Below are 25,771 nucleotides of genomic sequence, written 5' to 3' on the forward strand. Positions count from 1 at the left end.
ACATTCTGTGAGTTCAAGCAAGAGTCTAATGATATGTATCCATCATTGTAGTATTATATAGAGTAGTTTCATGGCTCTAAAAATCCTCTGGGCTCTGTCTATTCATCCCTCTCTCCCCCAAATCCTTGGCAAACATTTTATGCCCATTGATTAGGAACTCCCTATTTTCCCCTCTCCCTTGCTGTTCACAATCTAATTTTTTCCACAAATGTGTGTATAATTTGATCAAATGGATTCTCTGCATTTGTTTATATAGTATATATTTTGTTCCCTCTATCTCTGTCTCTCTCATATATAAAAAGCTGAATTTGGTTTGCTACATTTTATTGAGGACATTTGTATTTTAATTTGTAAGAGGCTGGTCTACAATTATCCTTTCTCAAAAATTTTTGTCAGACTTCTGATATCAAGGTAATGCTGGCTTCATAAAATAGGTGGGAAATTTTCCATACTGTGGGTATGTTTTTATTATGTATATATATATTTCTTTTGGGTGTTCAGTTAGTACTGCCTTTTCTGTGCCTAATAAGTATGGCTTAATCTCAGATATTATATAAGAAAAAAACGCAGTCTTAGGTGATGTCTGTCTTCTCCCAGAAAGTGTTCATCTTTCCTCCACTAGACAGAATTATAAAACACCTCCTATTTCAGAATTGTATATGTACACAGTCAAAAACTGACTGCAGATGCCAATTTGCCTTCCCAAGTTTCTTGCATCTGGAATCTGGGGACCAATTTTAGTCAGCAGTTTTCCAGTGCTTTCTAACACATGGTTTCTGTTTTTATTCAGACTTTCTAGTTGGCATCCTACAAGCTATTCTATTTTGAAGACTGCATATGTTACTATTATATATAAAAATAAAATAACTAAAAATTCTACTTTGAGGAGAAAAGGGTTGTGAGTTTCTTAAGGTTGAAATTATTACTGCTATCTTCTGGGAAAGATGGGATTCTGAATATCTGTGTGCCCCTTATGACAACCACTAGCCACATGTGCCCAGTGAATGCCTGAAAGTTGATTAATGCAACTGAGGAACTGAATTTTAAATTTTATTTACTTTTGACTTGCTTTAAATATAAGTAGCCATAGATCACGCAAGTCTACCATGTTAGAGCTGCTCTAAGTTTTTTTTTTTTCCCTCTCACATGGGTTTAGAACTCCCTCATCCTTAATTCTGCAACACTAAAAACCTGAAAAATTAAAAACAAATATACATTTAGTGCAATTTCATTTGGTGGTCAAAACGTTACTGGAACTGAAGTGAATCTATTTTTATTCCTATTTATGTCACTTTGTGTGATTATTCATGTCCTACTGAAGACATTTGTATACTGTCGATAATACTAATCGTGTTTACTTCAAAATGTTGCCAGAATTAAACCATGTAACATATATTTTAAAATATGAGCTAAAACTATGAGACATTTTCGTCTATCAGAATGATGAAGTTAAAGGCTGAAAAAAATCTTTTACTAGTGAGGATATACGTAAACAAGTACTTTCAGGTGCCACTGATAAGACTGTAAATAAGTATATCTTTTTTTTCTTTTTTTGAAGGACATTTTGGCCATAATTATTAAAAAATAAAATATATCTTATAATGCAAGAGTTATAATTCTTGGTATCTACTACAAATGCTTGTGAAGGAATATCAAAATGCATCCTTGCATCATTACTTGTAATAAAAAAAGTATTTTTAGCTACTAAATGTTCATTGTAAGTGTAATGGCACATTTATATTGTGTAGTATGAATAAGGCAGATGTGTATGTGTTGACGGGCTTCCAGGTGGAGCTAGTGCTAAAGAACCCGCCTGCCAGTACAGGAGTCATCAGAGACACAGGTTTGATCCTGTGTCTGGAGGAGGAGAGCATGGCAATCCACTCCAGTATTCTTTCCTGGAGAATCACATGGCCAGAAAAGCCTGGTGGGCTACTGTCCATAGGGTCACAGAGAGTCTGACATGACTGAAGAGACTTAGCAGCAATAGAAGCATATATGTTGACATAGGGCAATATCTAAATTATTTCATTATAGAAAAAAATCAAAATCTAGTGGATGTTTGTCACTGGGTAAAAAGAGAAGAAAATGCTAAGTAGCGTAAATGTATATAGGATTATCTGCTGATATGCATAATCTGTGAAAGCACATGTAACTAGTTGGTGGGAATGATTATTTTTGAAAAGTCTAAATGAGTTGGTGCAGCTAGATAGGAAGAAGACTCACTTTTTACCGTGTGCTTTTTGTGACAATATCTTCTTCTATTTTTCACTTGAGGTATAAGTTATGTAAAAGAAAAATTACCCTTTTAAGTACAGAGTCTAAAGAGTTTTGACCAATATGTGAAGTTATGTCACTACCACCACAAGTAAGATATAACACATTTTCATCATCTTGAAAATTTCCCTTATTCTCCTTTTGCAACCAATCCATTTCCCCCAATTTTAGCCCCTGATAACTACTAATCTGTTTTTATTTTATTTTTAAACTTTACAATATTGTATTGGTTTTGCCAAATATCGAAATGAATCTGCCACAGGTATACACGTGTTCCCCATCCTGAACCCTCCTCCCTCCTCCCTACCCATACCATCCCTCTGGGTTGTTACAGTTTACCAGCCCCAAGCATCCAGTATCATGCATCGAACCTGGACTGGTGACTTGTTTCATATATGATATTATACGTATTTCAATGCCATTCTCCCAAATCATCCCACCCTCTCCCTCTCCCACAGAGTCCAAAAGACTGTTCTATACATCAGTGTCTCTTTTGCTGTCTCGTATACAGGGTTATTGTTACCATCTTTCTAAATTCCATATATATGCATTAGTATACTGTATTTATGTTTTTCCTTCTGGCTTACTTCACTCTGTATAATAGGCTCCAGTTTCATCCACCTCATTAGAACTGATTCAAATGTATTCTTTTTAATGGCTGAGTAATACTCCATTGTGTATATGTACCACTGCTTTCTTATCCATTCATCTGCTGATGGACATCTAGGTTGCTTCCATGTCCTGGCTATTATAAACAGTGCTGCGATGAACATTGGGGTACACGTGTCTCTTTCAATTCTGGTTTCCTCAGTGTGTATGCCCAGGAGTGGGATTGCTGGATCATAAAGCAGTTCTATTTCCAGTTTTTAAAGAAATCTCCACACTGTTCTCCATAGTGGCTGTACTAGTTTGCATTCCCACCAACAGTGAAGAGGGTTCCCTTTTCTCCACACCCTCTCCAGCATTTACTGCTTGTAGACTTTTGGATCACAGCCATTCTGACTGGCGTGAAATGGTACCTCATAGTGGTTTTGATTTGCATTTCTCTGATAATGAGTGATGTTGAGCATCTTTTCATGTATTTGTTAGCCATGTGTATGTCTTCTTTGGAGAAATGTCTATTTAGTTCTTTGGCCCATTTTTTTGATTGGGTCGTTTATTTTTCTGGAATTGAGCCACAGGAACTGCTTGTATATTTTTGAGATTAATTCTTTGTCAGTTGCTTCATTTGCTATTATTTTCTTCCATTCTGAAGGCTGTCTTTTCACCTTGCTAATAGCTTCCTTTGTTGTGCAGAAGCTTTTAAATTTAATTAGGTCCCATTTGTTTATTTTTGCTTTTATTTCCAATATTCTGGGAGGTGGGTCATAGAGGATCCTGCTGTGATTTGTGTCGGAGAGTGTTTTGCCTATGTTCTCCTCTAGGAGTTATATAGTTTCTGGTCTTACGTTTAGATCTTTAATCCATTTTGAGTTTATTTTTGTGTATGGTGTTAGAAAGTGCTCTAGTTTCATTCTTTTACAAGTGGTTGACCAGTTTTCCCAGCACCACTTGTTAAAGAGATTGTCTTTAATGCATTGTATATTCTTGCCTCCTTTGTCAAAGATAAGGTGTCCATATGTGCGTGGATTTATCTCTGGGCTTTCTATTTTCCATTGATCTATATTTCTGTCTTTGTGCCAGTACCATACTGTCTTGATGACTGTGGCTTTGTAGTAGAGCCTGAAGTCAGGTAGGTTGATTCCTCCAGTTCCATTCTTCTTTCTCAAGATTGCTTTGGCTATTCGAGGTTTTTTGTATTTCCATACAAATTGTGAAATTATTTGTTCTAGCTCTGTGAAGAATACCATTGGTAGCTTGATAGGGATTGCATTGAATCTATAAATTGCTTTGGGTAGTATACTCATTTTCACTATATTTATTCTTCCAATCCATGAACATGGTATATTTCTCCATCTATTAGTGTCCTCTTTGATTTCTTTCACCAGTGTTTTATAGTTTTCTATATATAGGTCTTTAGTTTCTTTAGGTAGATATATTCCTAAGTATTTTATTCTTTCCGTTGCAATGGTGAATGGAATTGTTTCCTTAATTTCTCTTTCTGTTTTCTCATTATTAGTGTATAGGAATGCAAGGGGTTTCTGTGTGTTGATTTTATATCCTGCAACTTTACTATAATCACTGATTAGTTCTAGTAATTTTCTGGTGGAGTCTTTAGGGTTTTCTATGTAGAGGATCATGTCATCTGCAAACAGTGAGAGTTTTACTTCTTCTTTTCCAATCTGTATTCCTTTTATTTCTTTTTCTGCTCTGATTGCTGTGGCCAAAACTTCCAAAACTATGTTGAATAGTAATGGTGAAAGTGGGCACCCTTGTCTTGTTCCTGACTTTAGAGGAAATGCTTTCAATTTTTCACCATTGAGGATAATGTTTGCTGTGGGTTTGTCATATGTAGCTTTTATTATGTTGAGGTATGTTCCTTCTATTCCTGCTTTCTGGAGAGTTTTTATCATAAATGGATGTTGAACTTTGTCAAAGGCTTTCTCTGCATCTATTGAGATAATCATATGGCTTTTATTTTTCAATTTGTTAGTGTGGTGTATTACATTGATTGATTTGCGGATATTGAAGAATCCTTGCATCCCTGGGATAAAGCCCACTTGGTCATGGTGTATGATCTTTTTAATGTGTTGTTGGATTCTGATTGCTAGAATTTTGTTAAGGATTTTTGCATCTATGTTCATCAGTGATATTGGCCTGTAGTTTTCTTTTTTTGTGACATCTTTGTCAGGTTTTGGTATTAGGGTGATGGTCGCCTCATAGAGTGAGTTTGGAAGTTTACCTTCCTCTGCAATTTTCTGGAAGAGTTTGAGTAGGATAGGTGTTAGCTCTTCTCTAAATTTTTGGTAGAATTCAGCTGTGAAGCCGTCTGGACCGGGGCTTTTGTGTGCTGGAAGATTTCTGATTACAGTTTCAATTTCCGTGCTTGTGATGGGTCTGTTAAGATTTTCTATTTCTTCCTGGTCCAGTTTTGGAAAGTTGTACTTTTCTAAGAATTTGTCCATTTCTCCCACGTTGCCCATTTTATTGGCATATAATTGTTGATAGTAGTCTCTTATGATCCTTTGTATTTCTGTGTTGTCTGTTGTTATCTCTCCATTTTCATTTCTAATTCTATTGATTTGACTTTTCTCCCTTTGTTTCTTGATGAGTCTGGCTAATGATTTGTCAATTTTATTTATCCTTTCAAAGAACCAGCTTTTGGCTTTGTTGATTTTTGCTATGGTCTCTTTTGTTTCTTTTGCATTTATTTCTGCTCTAATTTTTAAGATTTCTTTCCTTCTACTAACCCTGGGATTCTTCATTTCTTCCTTTTCTAGTTACTTTAGGTGTAGAGTTAGGTTATTTATTTGACTTTTTTCTTGTTTCTTGAGGTATGCCTGTATGCTATGAACTTTCCCCTTAGCACTGCTTTTACAGTGTTCCACAGGTTTTGGGTTGTTGTGTTTTCATTTTCATTCATTTCTATGCAAATTTTGATTTCTTTTTTGATTTCTTCTGTGATTTGTTGGTTATTCAGCAGCGTGTTGTTCAGCCTCCATATGTTGGAATTTTTAATAGTTTTTCTCCTGTAATTGAGATCTAATCTTACTGCATTGTGGTCAGGAAAGATGCTTGGAATGATTTCAATTTTTTTGAATTTACCAAGGCTAGATTTATGGCCTAGGATGTGATCTATCCTGGAGAAGGTTCCATGTGCGCTTGAGAAAAAGGTGAAATTCATTGTTTTGGGATGAAATGTCCTATAGATATCAATTAGGCCTAACTGGTCTATTGTATCATTTAAAGTTTGTGTTTCCTTGTTAATTTTCTGTTTAGTTGATCTATCCATAGGTGTGAGTGGGGTATTAAAGTCTCCCACTATTTTTGTGTTATTGTTAATTTCCCCTTTCATACTTGTTAGCATTTGTCTTACATATTGTGGTGCTCCCATGTTGGGTGCATATATATTTATAATTGTTATATCTTCTTCTTGGATTGATCCTTTGATCATTATGTAGTGACTGTCTTTGTCTCTTTTCACAGCCTTTGTTTTAAAGTCTATTTTATCTGATATGAGTATTGCTACTCCTGCTGTCTTTTGGTCCCTATTTGCATGGAAAATCTTTTTCCAGCCCTTCACTTTCAGTTTGTATGTGTCCCCTGTTTTGAGGTGGGTCTCTTGTAGACAGCATATATAGGGGTCTTGTTTTTGTATCCATTCAGCCAGTCTTTGTCTTTTGGTTGGGGCATTCAACCCATTTACGTTTAAGGTAATTATTGATAAGTATGATCCCGTTGCCATTTACTTTATTGTTTTGGGTTTGAATTTATACACCGTTTTTGTGTTTCCTGTCTAGAGAATATCCTTTAATATTTGTTGGAGAGCTGGTTTTGTGGTGCTGAATTCTCTCAGCTTTTGCTTGTCTGTAAAGCTTTTGATTTCTCCTTCATATTTGAATGAGATCCTTGCTGGGTACAATAATCTGGGCTGTAGGTTATTTTCTTTCATCATTTTAAGTATGTCTTGCCATTCCCTCCTGGCTTGAAGAGTTTCTATTGAAAGATCAGCTGTTATCCTTATGGGAATTGCCTTGTGTGTCATTTGTTGTTCTTCCCTTGCTGCTTTTAATATTTGTTCTCTGTGTTTGATCTTTGTTAATTTGATTAATATGTGTCTTGGGGTGTTTCGCCTTGGGTTTATCCTGTTTGGGACTCTCTGGGTTTCCTGGACTTGAGTGATTATTTCCTTCCCCATTTTAGGGAAGTTTTCAACTATTATCTCCTCAAGTATTTTCTCATGGTTTTTCTTTTTGTCTTCTTCTTCTGGGACCCCTATGATTCGAATGTTGTAGCGTTAATATTGTCCTGGCGGTCTCTGAGATTGTCCTCATTTCTTTTAATTCGTTTTTCTTTTTTCCTCTTCGATTCATTTATTTCTACCATTCTATCTTCTAATTCACTAATCCTATCCTCTGCCTCTGTTATTCTACTATTTTTTGCCTCCAGAGTGTTTTGGATTTCATTTATTGCATTATTCATTATATAGTGACTCTTTTTTTATTTCTTCTAGGTTCTTGTTAAACCTTTCTTGCATCTTTTCAGTCCTTGTCTCCAGGCTATTTATCTGTGATTCCACTTTGATATCAAGATTTTGGATCAATTTCACTATCATTATTCGGAATTCTTTATCAGGTAGATTCCCTATCTCTTCCTCTTTTGTTTGGTTTGGTGGGCATTTATCCTGTTCCTTTACCTGCTGGCTATTCCTCTGTCTCTTCATCTTGTTTAAATTGCTGAGTTTGGGGTGTCCTTTCTGTATTTTGGCAGTTGGTGGAGTTCCCTTTATTGTGGCATTTCCTCGCTGTGTGTGGGTTTGTATAGGTGGCTTGTCAAGGTTTCTTGGTTAGGGAAGCTTGTGTCGGTGTTCTGGTGGGTGGAGCTGGATTTCTTCTCTGTGGAGTGCAATGAAGTGTCCAGTAATGAGTTATGATTTGTCTATGGTTTTGGGGTGACTTTGGGAAGCCTGTATCTTGGAGCTCAGGGCTGTGTTCCTTTGTTGCTGGAGAATTTTCTTGGTATGTCTTGCCCTGGAACTTGTTGGCCCTTGTGTGGTGCTTGGTTTCAGTGTAGGTATGGAGGCGTTTGATGAGCTCCTGTCAATTAATGTTCCCTGGAGTCAGGGTTTGGACTTAAGCCTCCTGCTTCCAGTTATCAGTCTTATTTTTACAGTAGTTTCAAAACTTCTCCTTCTATACAGTACCACTGATAAAACATCTACGTTAAAGATGAAAAGTTTCTCCACCATGAGGGTCACCCAGAGAGGTTCACAGCGTTACATGGAGAAGAGAAGAGGGAGGAGGGAGTTAGAGGTGACCCGAATGAGATGAGGTGGAATCAATAGAGGAGAGAGTGGGCTAGCCAGTAATCGCTTCCTTATGTGCACTCCACAACTGGACCACTCAGAGATGTTCACGGAGTTATACAGAGAAGAGAAGAAGGATGAAGAAGACAGAGGAGGATAAAAGGGGGGAATCAAAAGGACAGAGACAGATCCAGCCAGTAATCAGTTCCCTAAGTGTTCTCCACCGTCTGGAACACACAGAAATTCACAGAGTTGGGTAGAGTAGAGAGGGGTTAGGGAGGAGACACAGGTGACCTGGTGGAGAAAAAGGAGAATCCAAAGGGAGAGAGAGCAGTCAAGCCAGTAATCTCGCTCCCTAGTGAAAAATGGGTACTGAAGATTGGGTTCTTAAAGGTACAAAATTGGTAACAAATACATAAAAGCAAAAATTAAAAATCTAGAGTAGAGTTTGGAATTTCAAAAATACAATGTTAAAGAAAAGAAGAATGAAAAGAAAGAGAGGAAAAAAAACAAACAAAAACAAAGTCGCAAAAATTATAAAGAAAATATAGGTACAAAATTGATAACAAATACCAAAAAGCAAAAGTTAAAAATCTAGAGTAGAGTTTGGAATTTCAAAAATACAATGTTAAAAAAGGAAGAAGAAAAAGAAAGAGAGAGAAAAACAAACAAACAAAAACAAATAAAGTCGCAAAAATTATAAAGAAAATATAGGTACAAAATTGATAACAAATACCAAAAAGCTAAAATTAAAAATCTAGAGTAGAGTTTGGAATTTCAAAAATACAATGTTAAAGAAAAGAAGAAGGAAAAAAAAAGGTCACAAAAATTATAAAAACTATATATATGAATTTTGTTTAAAAAAATAGGGTTTTTTGTTTTTTTTTTGCAAAGTAATAGTAGGTTATAAAAGTGAAAATTAAAGGAATAATAGAGAACTTAAAATTTTTTTAAAAATTAAAAAAAAAAGAAAGAATGATCATAAAAATAGTAAAAATATATCTAGGACTTTCTCTGGTTTTGTTTGGGTATTGTGGGGTCAGTTCATTTTTGGCTAGTTCCTTGGTCTGACTTATATTTCTCAAGATCTATAGGCCCCTTCCTATGTAGACAGTACTAACCACAGGGTTTTAATCTATTGCCTGTAGCTTCCAAGGCGGTTCCCTCTGTTATAGCTTCTTCTGTTTGCTGGTCTCTTCAGTGTCTGGTTTCTGCCCTGACACAAAGGGGATGGTGGTGGACACTATTTTTTTTTTTTTTTTAGGCTCACTTGTTCAGTCGCGCTGTGGGGAGGGAGGGAGGGACGCTGCAAACAAATAACACTGGCGTGTGCTCGCAGTGCCTCAGCCACACTGGGTCTGCCCCCATTCACGGCGCATCTAGCCTCCCTGCCCACACTGCTCAGGCTCTAGGTTGCTCCTCCGGGAACCATCTGTGGCCGGCCCTGGGCTGCTTGCACCTCCCAGGTCCAAGCCGCTCAGGTTCAGGCACTCGGGTAGTCCTCAGAGGTGCAGACTCGGTTGGGCCTGCGTTTTGTGCCCTTCCCAGGTCCGAGCAGCTCAGGTGATGAGGTGTTTGGCAAGCGTGATTGCTGCGACTTATCACCTCCCCACCGCTCGGTTATCTAGGTGTACAACTGGTGCACCTTCTCAGGCGGATGTTGACCGTCCAAGACTCCCAAGAAGTTTTAGTTAGCAAAGAAGCCTGCTTACAGTTTTATAGATAATGTCTCTCTGCGGCTGCAATTTCCCCCTTCCGGCTCTGGCTGCCTGTCACCAGAGGGGGATGGTCTGCAGCCAGCTATCTCTGTTCAGTCCTTTGTTCCGTGCACGGGCCTGGTGGTGTCTTAGGTTAGGGCTGGCTTTTCGCGTGGTAGATATCCCACAGTCTGGTTTGCTAGCCCAAATTATTTCGCTCAGACAGCGCTCTGGGTATTCAGGCCAGATTCTTACTCTCAGCGATGCAGCCCGCGCCATGCCTCCCTGCCCAGCCCCCGCTTGCTAGTGGCGTGTGCAGGCATCTGCGCTGCTTCTCCGCTGGGGGAGTTACCGTAGGGCTCGCAATCTGTGGGTTTTAATTGTTTATTTATTTTTCCTCCCTGTTATTTTGCCCTCTGTGCTTCCAAAGCTCGGCACAGATTCGGCAGTGAGAAGGTTTCCTGGTGTTTGGAAACTTCTCTCTTTTTAAGACTCCCTTCCCGGGACGGAACTCTGTCCCTCCCTCTTATGTCTCTTTTTTTGTCTTTTATATTTTTTCCTACCTCCTTTCCGAAGACTTGGATTGCTTTTCTGGGTGCCTGATGTCCTCTGCCGGCATTCAGAAGTTGTTTTGTGGAATTTACTTGGCGTTTAAATGTTCTTTTGATGAATTTGTGGGGGAGAAAGTGTTCTCCCTGTCCTACTCCTCCATCTTGGCTCCTCCTCGACTAATCTGTTTTTAGTCCTACAGTTTTGCCTTTTCAAGAGTGTAATATAATGGAATGTGATGTAAGTGAAATAACTTATAATCAATATATGCCTTTATCTTTTTTATGTGGCAGAATGTTTAAGATTCATCTTTTATTGCATATATTAGTTTATTCCTTTTCTATTGATGAGTAATCCATCATATGGAGTACCACAAATTGTCTATGCATTAACTGATTGATGAATATGTGGGTTGTTTCCAATTTGGGGCCACTTGAATAAAGGTACTATTAACATTTGCATACAGGTTTTTGTGTGGACCTAAATTTTCATTTCTTTTAGGTAATACCGAAGGGTGAGAGTGTTGTTTAAATGTTTAACTTCATTTTTAAAAACCCATCAAACGGTTTTCTAATATGGCTGTGACATTTTACATTCCAAGTAGCAATATATGAGAGTTCCAGTTGCTGGGGGTACCCTTCACCACTTGCCTTTGTTAGTGTTCTTAAATTTTTTTTTAAATTAATTCATTATCTTGTATTAATGGCTTCTGACCGTTTGTTTTGTTTGTGGTATTTATTAGTATTCCTCCAGCCAGATCACCTGCTTTCTACCCCAAACAAAGCAATATGTTTTGAAAATGGTTTTGAGGGGCTGTTCTTGGGTGGCAGTGGGAAAGGGAATTTTGGCAAGATCGCCATTGATTAGTAGGGAAAAAAAATTGGAAAAATATGAAACCAAGTACATGTCTCTCCCCATATATACACCTATATATATGTCCACTCACATGGCCGGCCAAGCCAGCCCTTGGGGGCTTTGAACAATTATCTCAATGCCTCTTTACGTTTCCCTTGTCCTGAGAATGGAAAGGGGCGAAAGGCAGAGTTCAGATCTGTAAGTATTTTTAAACAAACAAAAAAAAACATTTAAAGCATCGTTAGAAACTTTGGTGGAATTGATTGTCTGGCATGCTAAAGTGGTCCCACTTTTCCGTAGAAGGCCTTGTAGGCTTGCGTCAAAAGAGGGCTGACCCCACGAGGAAGGTGGGGCGGAGGCAGAGGTTAAAGGTCGGGACCTCGGCGCCGCACCGTGGAGCCGCACGGCCTTTCTCTGGTTGGTACCTGTAGTCCCCGCGAGGAGAGTGACAGGCAAGGGGTGGAAGCCGCCTCGCGGCTGACACGGTGCGCTCTCCAACGCACTTCTTTCCTGCACAGGGAGCTCCTTGGGGTTGTTGGCCGCGCGGTGCTGTGCGACGTGGTCCAACCTGTGGCAAGAGTCTCCTCTCCGAGGGCTCAGGGCACGTGGGGTGGCGCCGCCTGGACCAGGTGGAGAACTCGATTTTCTCGTCCCCTAGCCTGGTGCGACAGGCTGGCGGCGCTCACAGAACCCTAGCCTGTGGTGCAGTTGTGCATCCCGCAGGGCTCAGGGCCTGGGCGCGGAAAGGCTGCACTTGGGATGAGGAGGGATGAGGTCGGAGACTAAGCAAAGGCTCATTCCCACACTGTTTTGTTGTTGTTGTTTATGGCTTGCGTTGTGCGTGGCTAAGTGGCAAGTACCGGCCGCTGGCACTAAAAAGAAGGGACCTTGGTGCGTGGTCTGCGTGGCCCCTAACTTCTGCGCCCTAACACTTGCTGATGCGCGCTCTAAATTTTAGACACTGTAATACAGTGATACAACATTTTGTTTTACTTTTGTTTTTTCGGCCAATAGTGATATATATTTTTTCATATGTTGATTGGCCATTCATATATGTTGATTGATAGTGTTTGCTCAAGTTATAGTTCTATTTTTTATTGGATTGTTTGTCCACTGCAGTACTCTTGCCTGGAAAATCCCATGGACGGAGGAGCCTGGAGGGATGCAGTCCATGGGGTCGCTGAGGGTCAGACACAATTGAGTGACTTCACTTTCACTTTTCACTTTCATGCATTGGAGAAGGAAATGGCAACCCACTCCAGTGTTCTTGCCTGGAGAATCCCAGGGGCGGTGGAGCCTGGTGGGGTCACACAGAATCGGACACGACTGAAGTGACTTAGCAGCAGTTGCCTTCAGTTCAGTCGCTGAGTCGTGTCCAACTCTGTGTGACCCCATGGACTGCAGCACGCCAGGCTTCCCTGTCCATTGGAAACTCTGGGAGTCCACCCATACCCATGTCCATTGAGTTGGTGATGCCATCCAACCATCTCATCCTCTGTCATCCCCTTCTCCTCCCGCCTTCAGTCTTTCCCAGCATCAGGGTCTTTTCCAACGCCAGCTCTTCACATCAGGTGGCCAAAGTATTGGAGTTTCAGCTTCAGCATTAGTCCTTCCAATGAATTTCAGGACTGATTTCCTTTAGGATGGACTGGTTGGATCTCCTGGCAGTCTTGTTTGCCTTATTACTTATCGCAGTTCTTTATATATTTTGCATGCAATCCCTTTATCATGTCTAACTGCTGCAAATATTTTACTCCCAGTATGTGTCTTTTTCTTTCTTGTTTTGGTTTCTAACAATGTTTTTGAAAGAGCAGAATTTTTTTTAGAAAAAAGTGGAAGTTTAAAATTTTGATGGTGTCCAATTTATCAGTTATTTCCCTTATGACCTGTGTTTTTGTGTCATACTTATTTTCCAGCGTGTTATCAAATATTTATGCTCATCTTTTCTTTTTCAAGTTTTATACTTTTAGCTTTTATATTTAAGTCTATGATCCATTTAAAGTTTATTTTTACTTATGGTGTGAAATAATGATCACACTTTTTTCTTTATGAATATCTACTTGTCCCAATACCATTTGCTGAAAATACACCTGCTTTTAAAACTTAAGGTAACATTTCCTTGTGGTATTTTGAGATTTTATATATCTCTTTATATATAAAATTTGAGATTTTATAATTTTGAGATTATACAAGGCAATAATTTAAAAAATAAAATTATAAACCTTAAATGCAATAAACTTAAGGGGTAGAATTACTCCTAACTTTAAATTAAAAAAATCTTAAATTTAAATAGGATTTAAACACACAGTGGATATATATATGTATATAATATGTGAAATGTATATGAAAATGTGTATATATTTACATTTTAACTACATATTTAGCATCTATCACACTTAAACCTAAATAATACTTCAGTATGCATATCTTCTAAACAAGTACTTTATCTGCATAACAGTAAAAGCATTCACACTAAAGGAATTATCATCTATATAATAATTTTATCTAGTATATATACTATAATTACATTTTCTCAGTTATCCTAATATATCTTGTATAGTTCCTCTTGAAGGGGCATCTAGTGTCCAGTCAAGGAACAAGTATTTAATTTGTCTGTCCCTTTACTCCTCTGTTATCAAGAACAGTTCCTGTTCCTATGTTTATTTCAATACATTGACAACTTTGAAGAGTCTAAGACAATTGTCATGTTAAACCTTTGGCAGTCTGGCTTTGGTAATTGTTTTCTTGAGATTAGATACCAATTCTGTGTATTTGGCAAGAAAATTACATAGGAGATGTTGTGTATGTCCCACTGCATTGGATTTTGGCTGAAGACATGTATTGTCAGTTTATCCCATTATCGGTAATGCTAAAATGATCACGTATTAAGGAGGAGTCTTCCATATCTCTCTATTGATGAGTGTCTGTTTTCATAGGCAATTAATTAAAAATCTATGGCATGTACTTTAAGACTTAGTGTATACTATTTCCTAAAACATTCATCCAACAGTTTCAGTATTAATTGATAATCTTTATCTGCTTTGTTGAAAAATGAGAATTTTTCTAATTTTATCATCTCTGTTTTTTTTAAATCTAGAATTTATACCTAATGTGTTTCTCCACATTTTAAAATTAAGAGAAACAGATTTCATCCCAAAGATAAATGCTCAGTAGTTGTTAGTGTACTTGTCTACGAAATCATTTTTTCCTCTTGGGAAGATTTTCTTTTTTATTGTGGTAAAATCCTTGGAAGGAAAGTTATGACCAACCTATACAGCATATTAAAAAGCAGAGACATTACTTTGCCAACAAAGGTCTGTCTAGTCAAGGCTATGGTTTTTCCAGTGGTCATGTATGGATGTGAGAGTTGGACTATAAAGAAAGCTGAGTGCTAAAGAACTGATGCTTTTGAACTGTGGTGTTGGGGAAGACTCTTGAGAGTCCCTTGGACTGCAAGGAGATCCAGCCAGTCCATCCTAAAGGAGATCGGTCCTGGGTGTTCATTGGAAGGACTGATGTTGAAGCTGAAACTCCAATACTTTGGCCACCTGATGAGAAGAGCTGACTCATTGGACAAGACCCTGATGCTGGGAAAGATTGAGGGCAGGAGAAGAAGGGGACAACAGAGGATGAGATGGTTGGATGGCATCACCGACTCAATGGACATGGGTTTGGGTGGACTCTGGGAGTTGGTGATGGACAGGGAGGCCTGGCGTGCTTCGGTTCATGGGGTCGCAAAGGGTCAGACATGACTGAGCGACTGAACTCAACTGAAAATGTTATAATGTAAAAACTACCATTTTAACTACTTTAAAGTGAGCAATTCAGTGAAATTTAGTACATTCACAATGTTGTGCAACCATAGCTGCTATCTAGTTCAGAACATTTTCATCACTCCAAAAAGAAACCCAACCCATCCATTAAGCAGTGATTGCCCATTCCTCCCTCCCTCCAGCCTCTGACAACCACTAACCTGTTTCCGTCTGTATAGATTGGCCAGATGTCATTTTTAATTGTATCAGACCTCTATTTTTGAAAAGCCCGATAAACAGGTTCTAAATACATCTGACTTTTCAAGAGTGATCAGAGGCTTCCATTTTAAAACATAATCCACATATGAGATGTATGAAAACGAAATGATGAAATTGAGCAAAACAAACAGCAGTGTCTAAATACTGTGATAAGCAAAAGGGATTCAGAAACCAAGTAACCAAGTACTCAGTACTTCAGATGCTATTGGAGGCTACTTTAGTAACATCACTGCCATTGATCTTAAACCCATCCGTGTTTATTGCTTGGTCTGTCTCTCTGGAATTGCCACTGCCCTTCTTTGGCCCTGGGGCTCCTCATCTATAGATCAAAGACTGGACTAAATGATTTGCAACATTTCTTTTGCTCCATGATTTCTTTTTTTTTTATTTTATTTTATTTTTAAACTTTACAATATTGTATTACTTTTGCCAAATATCAAAATGAATCCACCACAGGTATACATGTGTTCCCCATCCTGAACCCTCCTCCCTCCTCCCTCCCCATACCATCCCTCTGGGTCGTCCCAGTGCACCAGCCCCAAGCATCCAGTATCGTGCATCAAACTGGACTGGCAACTCGTTTCATACATGATATTATACATGTTTCAATGCCATTCTCCCAAATCTTCCCACCCTCTCCCTCTCCAACAGAGTCCATAAGACTGTTCTATACATCAGTGTCTCTTTTGCTGTCTCGTAACTCAGTTGATCTTCATCTTTCATTCCAGGGCACGACTGTAGTAACATCACTGAGTTCTGTGCTACATGATGAGAAAGAATTCCCCAACCCAAAGGTATTTGACCCTGCCCACTTTCTGGATGAGAGTGGCAACTTTAAGAAGAGTGACTACTTCATGGCTTTCTCAGCAGGTAATAAAAGTTAATTTCCTTAAGTACTTAGGGAACAAGGTACCTTTCTGGAGTTGGTTGGAACTTAATGATGCCCTCTCTGGGGCTGGTAGAAATGCTTTTTGTCCATGATCACAAGCACCACTTTTAATGCCCTTGTGTTTCCTCCCCTCACCACACATCCCCAATATTGGAACTTCAGGGAGGTGACCCAGTTCTTCCAAAGTAAGAAAGCTAGAAAACAAGTTAATTGAATTATGCCTCTAGCATAATTCAGTAATAATCTTAGGTAGCACTGAGTTACCTGTGAGCTCCTCTTAGCAGGTGAAACTTTTAGACTTTACTTGCCTGCCATGAGTCCATAAGTTTGAGTATTTTCCATGTGATATCCTTCACTCCCTAGGCTGAGTTCTGGGGTTAAAAGTACAGAATGGGCACCAAAGTGGGCTCACAATCTAGTTAGGGAAGCAAATTACTAAAGAGAACGTTGAATAGTGTTGTGAGAGAGGAAAGCACAGGCTGTTCATGAGACCAGAAGGAGAAACCCTGTTTTCTGGTCACTCATACACCATAGTGGGGCATAAAATGGAGTAAGGAACATTCTTACAGAAAAAAGCGAATTTGAACTGCCTCACAGGAACAAAGGGAGAAGAGAAGGCAGGGCAATTTTACAGGAGCAGGACATTCTTTTAGATTGAGAAAGTCAGAACCTGCCGACTAACTGCAGTGTCAGCGAGTTCTTGGAAATGTGGCAGGATACCCTGCAGTGGTTCCAGAGCACTGTGGTCATCTTCCACTGCTGATCACAGATCTTGAAACTGGGTCTCCACAACTACAGTGTGTGCTGAGTCTCTGGCCACAGACTCACCTCCTTGTATTTGGCAGCTTTTGATGCCTGCTTTGTGTCTTGCTCTGTATATACCAAGATGTTAAGGACTGAGCCTTCCCTTCAAAATCACACATTTTAGCATAGCAGAAGAACCAGAATTATGATCAAGGTGATTCATGCTTCAACTGAAACAATGAATGTGATATTGAGGAAACTCAGAGAGGGCAAGATTCTACTGTCTGTGAATATCGCAAAGACCATAAAGAGGAAATGACATGGGACGTAGGTCCTGAAGGAAGTGTCAAAGAAATGCATCTTGACCGAATGAAGCATCATGAGACAAAACTAGAGGTTTCATGGTGTATTGGAGGTTGATGAAGAGCGGATATGGCTAGAGCTGAGAGTAGAGAGTGTGAAGAATGGAAAGAATGATATCGAACATCATACTGGGAACAAAATATGAAGGGCCAGCTCAACTCATTTGGACCTCGTAACAGATGGGAGAGACATTTAATGTTATCAAGTGGGAGACTGACACATTTAGACATGTACTTTTGAAAGCACATGGAGGAAAAATATCTTTAGCTGAATTTTGTGCCAGAAGTAGAAAGGAAGCACATATATACAAGTTCCCTCCTCTCAGGGCTTCCGATAGAAACTGGAAGTGGAAAAGAGCAGTTAAAATGTGAGAATACATGATGAAGTGCTTGACACAAAGTTGACATTCAATCAATATTTACTGAATGAAAAATTCTTATGAAGGTATTAGCTGAATAGAGAGTGTGTCTCTCTTTCTGTTTATCTGTCTCTAAACATCTTTCCAGGCCTCTATCTGTTCAATCATTCATATATTTTGTGACAATTCAAAATGTAATGCTCAAGGAACAAATCACCTCTGTGTGTATTTTCAGGAAAACGAAGTTGTGTGGGAGAAGGCCTGGCCCGCATGGAGCTGTTTTTATTTTTGACCACCATTTTACAGAAATTTACCCTGAAATCTGTGGTTGACCCAAAGGACCTCGACACCACCCCAGTTTCTAGTGGGTTTGGCCATGTGCCGCCCCCATACCAGCTCTGCTTCACTCCTCTGTGATGAAGGGCAGTCCATTGGCTGCTGCTGTGCTGTTGTCTGTAATTAACTCTCATCTGGGCCATCACTCACCTCCTTCTTACTACCAGGGATACTCTTTCTGACCGCCCATCTCATACTGCCACAATTTTCTCAGTATCCAGTGAATATCCAACTTTCATGAAAGGAAAGTCTCCTGAGTTTTACTGCACAAATGTATTTGCTGTCCTCATGTTCTGTAACACTTATATTGACTACCACATATGCTAATACTTCTTAGTACCATGTTATCACTGTAAAACAGAGTGGAATTGTTGGTATAAGCCAACACACAGCCATTTGCTCTCCAGGTGTTCTAAATAAAAAGCAGCAGTATTTGCTGAGCCAGTCTCAGACTTTCCTTCTTTTGTATGTAATGTAGGTAAGGAATGAATGAAAGTAAGAGTCTGAAGAGGCCGTGCTTGTGCTCATAATGATAAACACAGAGAGGAACAAAGGGGAAGAGGGCAGGAAAACTCTTTGCTGAGTATCACCTGGGCTTACTTGAAGATTGGGTTTGGAAATGAGAGAAATTGTGTCCAAGAGCAGGTCCAGCCTGCAGGGAAATAGTGAGAAAATCAGCATTTGGGAGGACTGAATAATAAGTGTTGGAATTCATTCCTCTGGTTGGTGTTACTGTGAACACTAAAAGAAGATATGAAATGTTCACATTACTTTGTGTTTCAAACTTATAGTCAAATATTAACCTATGTTTCTCTATTTCTAATCATGTACTCTAAGTGTTATTCTTTTCTCTCTGAGCAAGAACAAAATCCCTAGAAGGTGTCACCAGATTCTATTTTTTTCTACTTTCCATCACATTGTTTTATATGTAACATCAGTGGTGGCCATAACCACTTTGGAAGAGTTAGCAGTTCCTCAAAAAATGAAACATATACTTACCATATGATCCAGCAGTCATACTCCTTGGAATTTACTCAAATGAGTTGAGAACTTACATCTGCACAAAACCCCGCACATTAATGTTTTTAGTTACTTTTTTCATAAAAACATGTTTATTCATAAAATTAATTTTATAGTTGTTTTATTCATAAATTTATGTCAAAACTTGGGAGCAGTTGAGATGTCCTTCAGTTGTTGAAGCATAAAGAATGATATATCAATTGAATGGAATATTATTCATTGTTAAAAAAAAAAGGTGGCAAGCCATGAAAAGAACCCTAAGCACATTACTAAGTGAAAGAAACCAATTTGAATGCTGCTGCTGCTAAGTTGCTTCAGTTGTGTCCGACTCTGTGCAACCCCATAGACGGCAGCCCACCAGGCTTCCCCGTCCCTGGGATTCTCCAGGCAAGAACACTGGAGTGGGTTGCCATTTCCTTCTCCAACTACGTATTGTGTAATTCTAACTCTGTAACATTCTAGAAAATTATGGAGACAATACAAGATCAGTGGTTTCCAGGGGCTTGGGAAGGAGGGACAGATAGATGGAGCACAGAGAACTTTCAGGTGAAATCATTTTGTGTAATACTTTAATGGTGGATACATGCTCATGCTACATTTGTCAAAATCCATAGAATGTACAAAATTAAGAGTGAATCCTAATATAATCTGTGAACTTTGATTTATCATGTGTTGGTGTTATATCATTAATAGTAATAAGTGTACCACACTGGTGTGGGGTGCTGGTGGTGGGACAGGCTGTGTGTGTGTGAGTATGTGTGACCACTGTATACTTTTCTGCTTAGTTTTACTGTGAACCTAAAACTGCTGTTAAAATTCTATTCTTTAAAAAGAAAACCCCTAACCCACAACTCCAGCCAACCTGAAGTTTGCATAACTCTGTGACAGTAGAGGACTTAATATTTATGCTCTCTTAATCATTTGGACAACAGGAATGCTATTTGATGTGAGATGTTATTGAACTGGGAGTTGAAAAACAGATTCTAACCGAAGGCCTTGTAAGAATGTGGTGAGGACACTTTATCCACTGTCATTAATTGCTCATTAAAATAAAGGCTAGATTAACTGATCTCAGAGTACTTTCAGCCTTTAAATTATCTTTGACTCTTTTACTCTATAAAAAGAAATGGCTTTAACAGAAGGAATGTTAAGCAGAGCAAGCACACTGATTTCTCAAGGAATAAAATTGCTCTAAAGAAACTGACTGAATTTATTTCATCCAAAATTAGGTAGAGTTTAGACCTCTGTAAGTTAGGCACAAGTTACTACTTCTCCTTCTTTTCTGGTTGAAAGGTACACCATGTTTCATACTCATTCAAGTTTATAGGTTACAAAAATAAACTTTCCTGACCCCTACTTTAATCAGCTGGTGCAGTATTCATTAACTCAATTGACATATTTGAAAATTCATTGACTAGGATGAGTCACAGAATATTGAATCATGGTACATATGCAGCAAGTGTGGTGACCCTGGTGAACTGAATGTTTGCTTGGAGATGTGGGTTCCAGTCTCAACTCTACCACCTGTGGGTGCCGTGTCCTTAGCATAGGAACTGAATCTCCAAGGCCCATCCATGAATTGGAAATAATTTTACCTTTGGGAAAGGTAATTGAGATAATCATAAGAGATATTATGGTGTGAAAATTCTCTGTTTAATGTAAATAAGATATGAATCCATGTAAACATGAGGAATAAAACATTTTGTAATTAGCTCTTGGTGGTTTAGTGGCTAAGTCATGTTTGACTTTTGAGACCCCGTGGACTGTAGCCCACCAGGCTTCTCTGTTCATGGGATTTCCCAGGCAAGACTACTGGAGTGAGTTGCCATTTCCTTCTCTAGGGGATCTTACTGACCCAGGGATCCAACCTGCGTCTCCTGCACTGCAGGCAGATTCTTTATCGACTGAGCTACCAGGGAATTCCCAGGTATTAGCTTTTAATAAAAACTTGTTTTGCCTTACTAAAAGAGTTTAGGGATAACTTCACTAATCAATTTTGAACAAATATGGTATGTTGTAGAACACGTTTGTAAAGCATCGTCATTGTGATCTAGTGATGTTTACCTTTCCAGTGGTATTTAGATCTTCATGACGACTGTCATCTCCTGTTCTGGTGTGCATGTTATAGTGGTTCCACGCTGTAGGTCTGTTTAATGAAGTCCTTGCCTCCCATCCTCCACTGAATCCATATGTGTTGTTCTGTGTAAAATCTCCCTTCCTTGCTGTTGATGACAAATTGAAATTATAATGGAGTAATCACAGGATTCCCAGGTGACTTAGTGGTAAAGAATCCACCTGCCAATGCAGGAAATGCAGGAGACACAGGTTCAATCCCTGGGTCAGGAAGACCCCCCTGGAGGAGGAAATGGCAACCCATTCCAATATTTTTGCCTAGGAAATCCCATGGACAGAGGAGCCTGGTGGGCTGCAGTCCATGGAGTCACAAAAGAGTTGGACATGACTTAGTGACTGAACACAATCACAATTCAGGCATACAAAAACAGGAGGCAATTGCGGATCTGGTCTCCAACATGTCTCTGCACCTCTGAGAACTTGAAATCCCTTTGACCTGTACCAGACCCAAGGACAGGATCAGCCCTGTTCATAGCAACACCTGCCAGCTGCACCCTTATGTTCTAAAGGCCTTCCCTTGTAATTGTGCAACTGTTTCTGAGCCCAACCAATGTTTATGTAGCAGAAACTTTTACCCATTGCCATATCCAATTATGATTCTTGATAAGTAACTCATGTGTCTAACCGTACTCTTGCAATCTTCCCCTTTATAAGTCTCCACCGTTTTGTAGTCCAGTGCAACTCAATTCAAGTGCTTCTTGAGCCTGTGTCTTCTGGGCTACAGTCCTAACAAACCCTCAGTGGACACCTTTTTATTTCAATCAGGTCTTTTCTAAAATTTTGGTTAGCACTGTGCAAACTTTATTCTGTTGCTTCTGACAAAGACAGACTTCAAAAGGCAACAGAAGCAATTGTGTCTGGAAGCAGCTGGGAGGCTGGAGTCATAGTTTCTCAAGCTTTCCCTGCTAAATTCTTGAGATTGGCTCTTCCCTCAGTTACTTGAGTAAGTTTTACCTCTGCAATGATGGAAAGGGGAGAATACCTATTTTTGATTTCTTGTTTTGAGAATCTGTGACTCTTTTTTCCTTGGACTCAAGTAGGAGACATCTGTTTAATGTGAAGCCTGTTATTTTGTGGTCAGTGGGGTATATATTCAGAGTAATGTATATGGGGATAGTGGAAGAAACTTTCACATATTCAGGTATGGGAAGTCATTCTGGCTTATACATGATTTGACATGAACTTTATGATAACTAGAACAGCCTGTCTTATGGTCTGTTTTCATACCTTGTATATCTGCTTTAACTCTCAAAGAGTGCATTATCCAGATGTAAAGAATGTCCACTTTGAAGATAGGGATACAATGCCTCCCTTCAAATGTCATCAAAGTTAAGGCTCTCTTCCCAGATGCCAAAGTCATACTAACTCTCTGAGCAAGTGCTGATCTGTCTCTTTTGAAACTTTGAAGGAATGTTCCCATGTCATGTTTGATGTGTATTTTTTTTTTTTTTGATAAGTTGTAAAACTGTACTGAAAACCATGCTTCTCTAGAGCTATTTTTCAGAGCTATTAAGAGGCTGTCTCTGTGGTATAGACCTCAAGTTTGCTTGAATAAAACTCTCTTCTGTTCCTTACTATAAACTGCTTATTGACTATTTGTATCCACAGGGTTTTAGCTGTCCTGCTAAATTTGTTCTTGAGGCAACTATGGTGTGAGTGCATTATAACTGATGGACATCAGAAGAACTTAAATTAAATCTTAGTTTTATTAATTATGAGCGTCATGACACAGGACAGGCTTCTTGTTCTCCCAGAATCTCTCTTTCCCCCATTTGAAAAAATACAAAATAATAAACCCTATTTCCAGTATATTTCTTTTCTTTCTTTTTTTCTTTTTTTTTTTTTGTGGGCAGGGGAAAATATCAACGTAAAAGGCATGTAAATTTGCTTAGCTAATTACTTTATTTCTGTTTGGCCATTCAAATTGTTTGAATTATGTTAATGTTAACCAGAAATTCCAAGAATGGAGACCTGGTTGAAATAAACAGGTGTTTAATTGAGGTTTATTAGGACTGTAGCCTAGGAGACACAAACTGAAGAAGATCTTGAATTGTGTTCTACTGGACTACGTACTGGACTACGAGGTAGGGGACACTTAACAACGTAAAAAACACAAGGTTACATAAATTATTTGTCAAGAACTGGGATTGGAGCTGCATGGATTAATGGTTAAGCAAGGGTAGGTTGAGGTTCAAAATGATTACAGAATGGAGTGTGTGGGTACTTGAAACTACAAGGCGGCAGCTGCTGCTGCTGCTGCTAAGTCGCTTCAGTCGTGTCCAACTCTGTGCGACCCCATAGACCGCAGCCCACCAGGCTCCCCCATCCCTGGGATTCTCCAGGCAAGAACGCTGGAGTGGGTTGCCATTTCTTTCTCCAATGCATGAAAGTGAAAAGTGAAATTGAAGTCACTCAGTTGCGTCTGACCCTCAGCGACCCCATGGACTGTAGCCTTCCATGCTCCTCTGTCCATGGGATTTTCCAGGCAAGAGTACTGGACTGGGGTGCCATTGCCTTCTCCAAGGTGGCAGCTAGCATATACTATTTTCTTTTTTTAAAAGGTGACACTTTACCCATTTAAAAGAACACCATTTAGACAGTGTTAGTGTATTCACAACATTGTGCATTATCTAATTCCAAGATATTTTTATCACTCCAGAAAGAAATACTGCCCATTAAGCAGACACTGCCCATATATTGTTTTGAAAATGGCTAGTGGTATCCTTGAGTTTGATACAGTTCTGAAAATTCAGATTCTCAGATATGCAGAAATATGTCTGAAACCATATCCACTATGGCGACCCATTTCCATTCTGGTGGCCAGGACTATAGTTAACTTCATTTTGATTTTTAAATTATCTTAACTATGTCATCATTAGCTGTTTTATGTATAGGCAGCTGTAATGTTAGTATAGTACATTAAAATATTTTGAAATCTTGCATATTCAAGGACAAATTAGATTTTTAGATACATGTGTATATTAGATAGTGTTAGATATAACATTACAAGATACTCTTTAAAATATAAAAAACATAGAATACACTGATATTCCTCAAAATCATAAATTCCCAACTGGTCATTGACTCCAGTCCAGAGTATTGAGCCTTTTTTGGCATCAAACTATTTATGTCAATAATTCTCAATCCTGGTTGTGTGTTAGAACCACTCAATTTTTTAATTAGCAATACCTGGACCCCAACCCAGTACAAATAAACCAGAATCTCTAGAGTCATCATTGGACACAGAGAAAACAAGTCCAAAGAACAATTTGTTTTTGTTTTTGTCAGAGTGGCAAAGTCCCACAGAATATAGAGTACAAAGTGGGTATAATTGATTGATCTCTTTACAGGTGCAAATTGAATTAGCAGAGACTGTTATAAAAGCTTTACATTTCAGGCTCACAATCTTCAGAATGAGAAGAGAAGGTGTCGATGGATCTGGCTGTGGTCCTGGTGCTCTATTTCTCCTGTCTGCTTCTCCTGTCCCTCTGGAAACAGAGCTCTGGGAAAGGGAAGCTCCTGCCTGGACCTACTCCTCTCCCAATTCTTGGAAATACCCTACAGTTAGATGTTAATGACATCAGCAAATCCTTAAGCAATGTAAGTAGGTTTTATGCTCCTCCAGTGGCTAGCAAACAGTAAGTAAATTAAGCCCAGTTATGACACTAATGGGCTGCCCTGGGTTTTCCCAGGTGGTGCTAGTGGTAAAGAACCCGCCTGTCAATTCAGGAGACTTAAGAGACTCAGGTTTGATCCCTGGTCGGGAAGATCCCCTGGAGGAAGGCACCGCAACCCACCCCAGTGTTCTTGCCTGGAGGATCCCATGGACAGAGGAGGCTACAGTCCATAGGGTTACAAAGAGTTGGACACGACTGAAGCAACTTAGCATGCACGCACGGTGGCTCAGAGAGTAAAGAATCTGCTTACAATGTGGGACACCAGGATTCGATCCCATCCCTGGGTCAGGAAGATCCCCTGAAGAAGGGAATGGCTACCCATTCCAGTATTCTTGTCAGGAGAATTCCATGGACTGAGGAGCTTGGCAGGCTATAGTCCATGGGGTCGCAAAGGGTTGGTCATGACTGACTGATACGCCAGTCAATCCTAAAGGAAATCAGTCCTGAATATTCATTGGAAGCTGAAACTCCAATACTTTGGCCACCTGATGTGAAGAACTGACTCATTGGAAAAGACCCTGATGCTGGGAAAGATTGAAAGCAGAAGGAGAAGGGGATAACAGAGGATGAAATGGGTTGGATGGCATCACCAACTTGATGGATATGAGTTTAAGCAAGCTCTGGGAGTTGCTGATGGACAGGGAAGCCTGGCGTGCTGCAGTCCTTGGGGTCGCAAAGCAAAGAGTTGGACACGAATGAGCGACTGAACTGAGCTGACTAACACACACATATGATACTAATACATATTTCTGGGGGCACATTGTCAAAATAGGTCCTTGTGTAGCAAATTAGTCCCTGTAAATACTGTTACTTTTCTTGCCTTTTCAGGTATGTCATTGTCATAAATAGAGGGACAAAGTAGAGTTTGTGAGTAGAGAAATGTTTAGCTCTTTGTATGGCTGAAATAAAAGTGTCAAAAGCTGGGAGTATTGCTTCC

At 39.3% G+C, this 25,771-nt stretch overlaps 1 protein-coding gene and 1 pseudogene across 2 annotated transcripts in view; both read left to right on the forward strand.

The window, feature by feature from the left end:
- The window catches only part of LOC147344084 (cytochrome P450 2C18-like), a 41,367-nt gene extending 22,923 nt beyond the window's left edge, over positions 1-18,444 (forward strand). The window contains exons 8-9 of the mRNA XM_086378786.1: positions 16,043-16,184; positions 17,904-18,444. Of these exons, the coding sequence (XP_086234912.1) occupies positions 16,043-16,184; positions 17,904-18,085 (324 nt within the window). The 3' untranslated portion in view covers positions 18,086-18,444. The remainder of the gene's footprint in view (positions 1-16,042; positions 16,185-17,903) is intronic.
- A 156-nt stretch (positions 18,445-18,600) lies between these two features.
- LOC147344086 (cytochrome P450 2C18-like) overlaps positions 18,601-25,771 on the forward strand; it is a 39,552-nt pseudogene continuing 32,381 nt past the window's right edge. The window contains exon 1 of the transcript XR_015155704.1: positions 18,601-24,757. The product of XR_015155704.1 is annotated as a cytochrome P450 2C18-like (transcript). The remainder of the gene's footprint in view (positions 24,758-25,771) is intronic.

This window comes from Bos grunniens, chromosome 26 (genome assembly GCF_055505025.1).
Source record: "Bos grunniens cultivar Pamir isolate PY7600 chromosome 26, Bosgru_T2T1.0, whole genome shotgun sequence".
Classification (NCBI taxonomy): domain Eukaryota; kingdom Metazoa; phylum Chordata; class Mammalia; order Artiodactyla; family Bovidae; genus Bos; species Bos grunniens.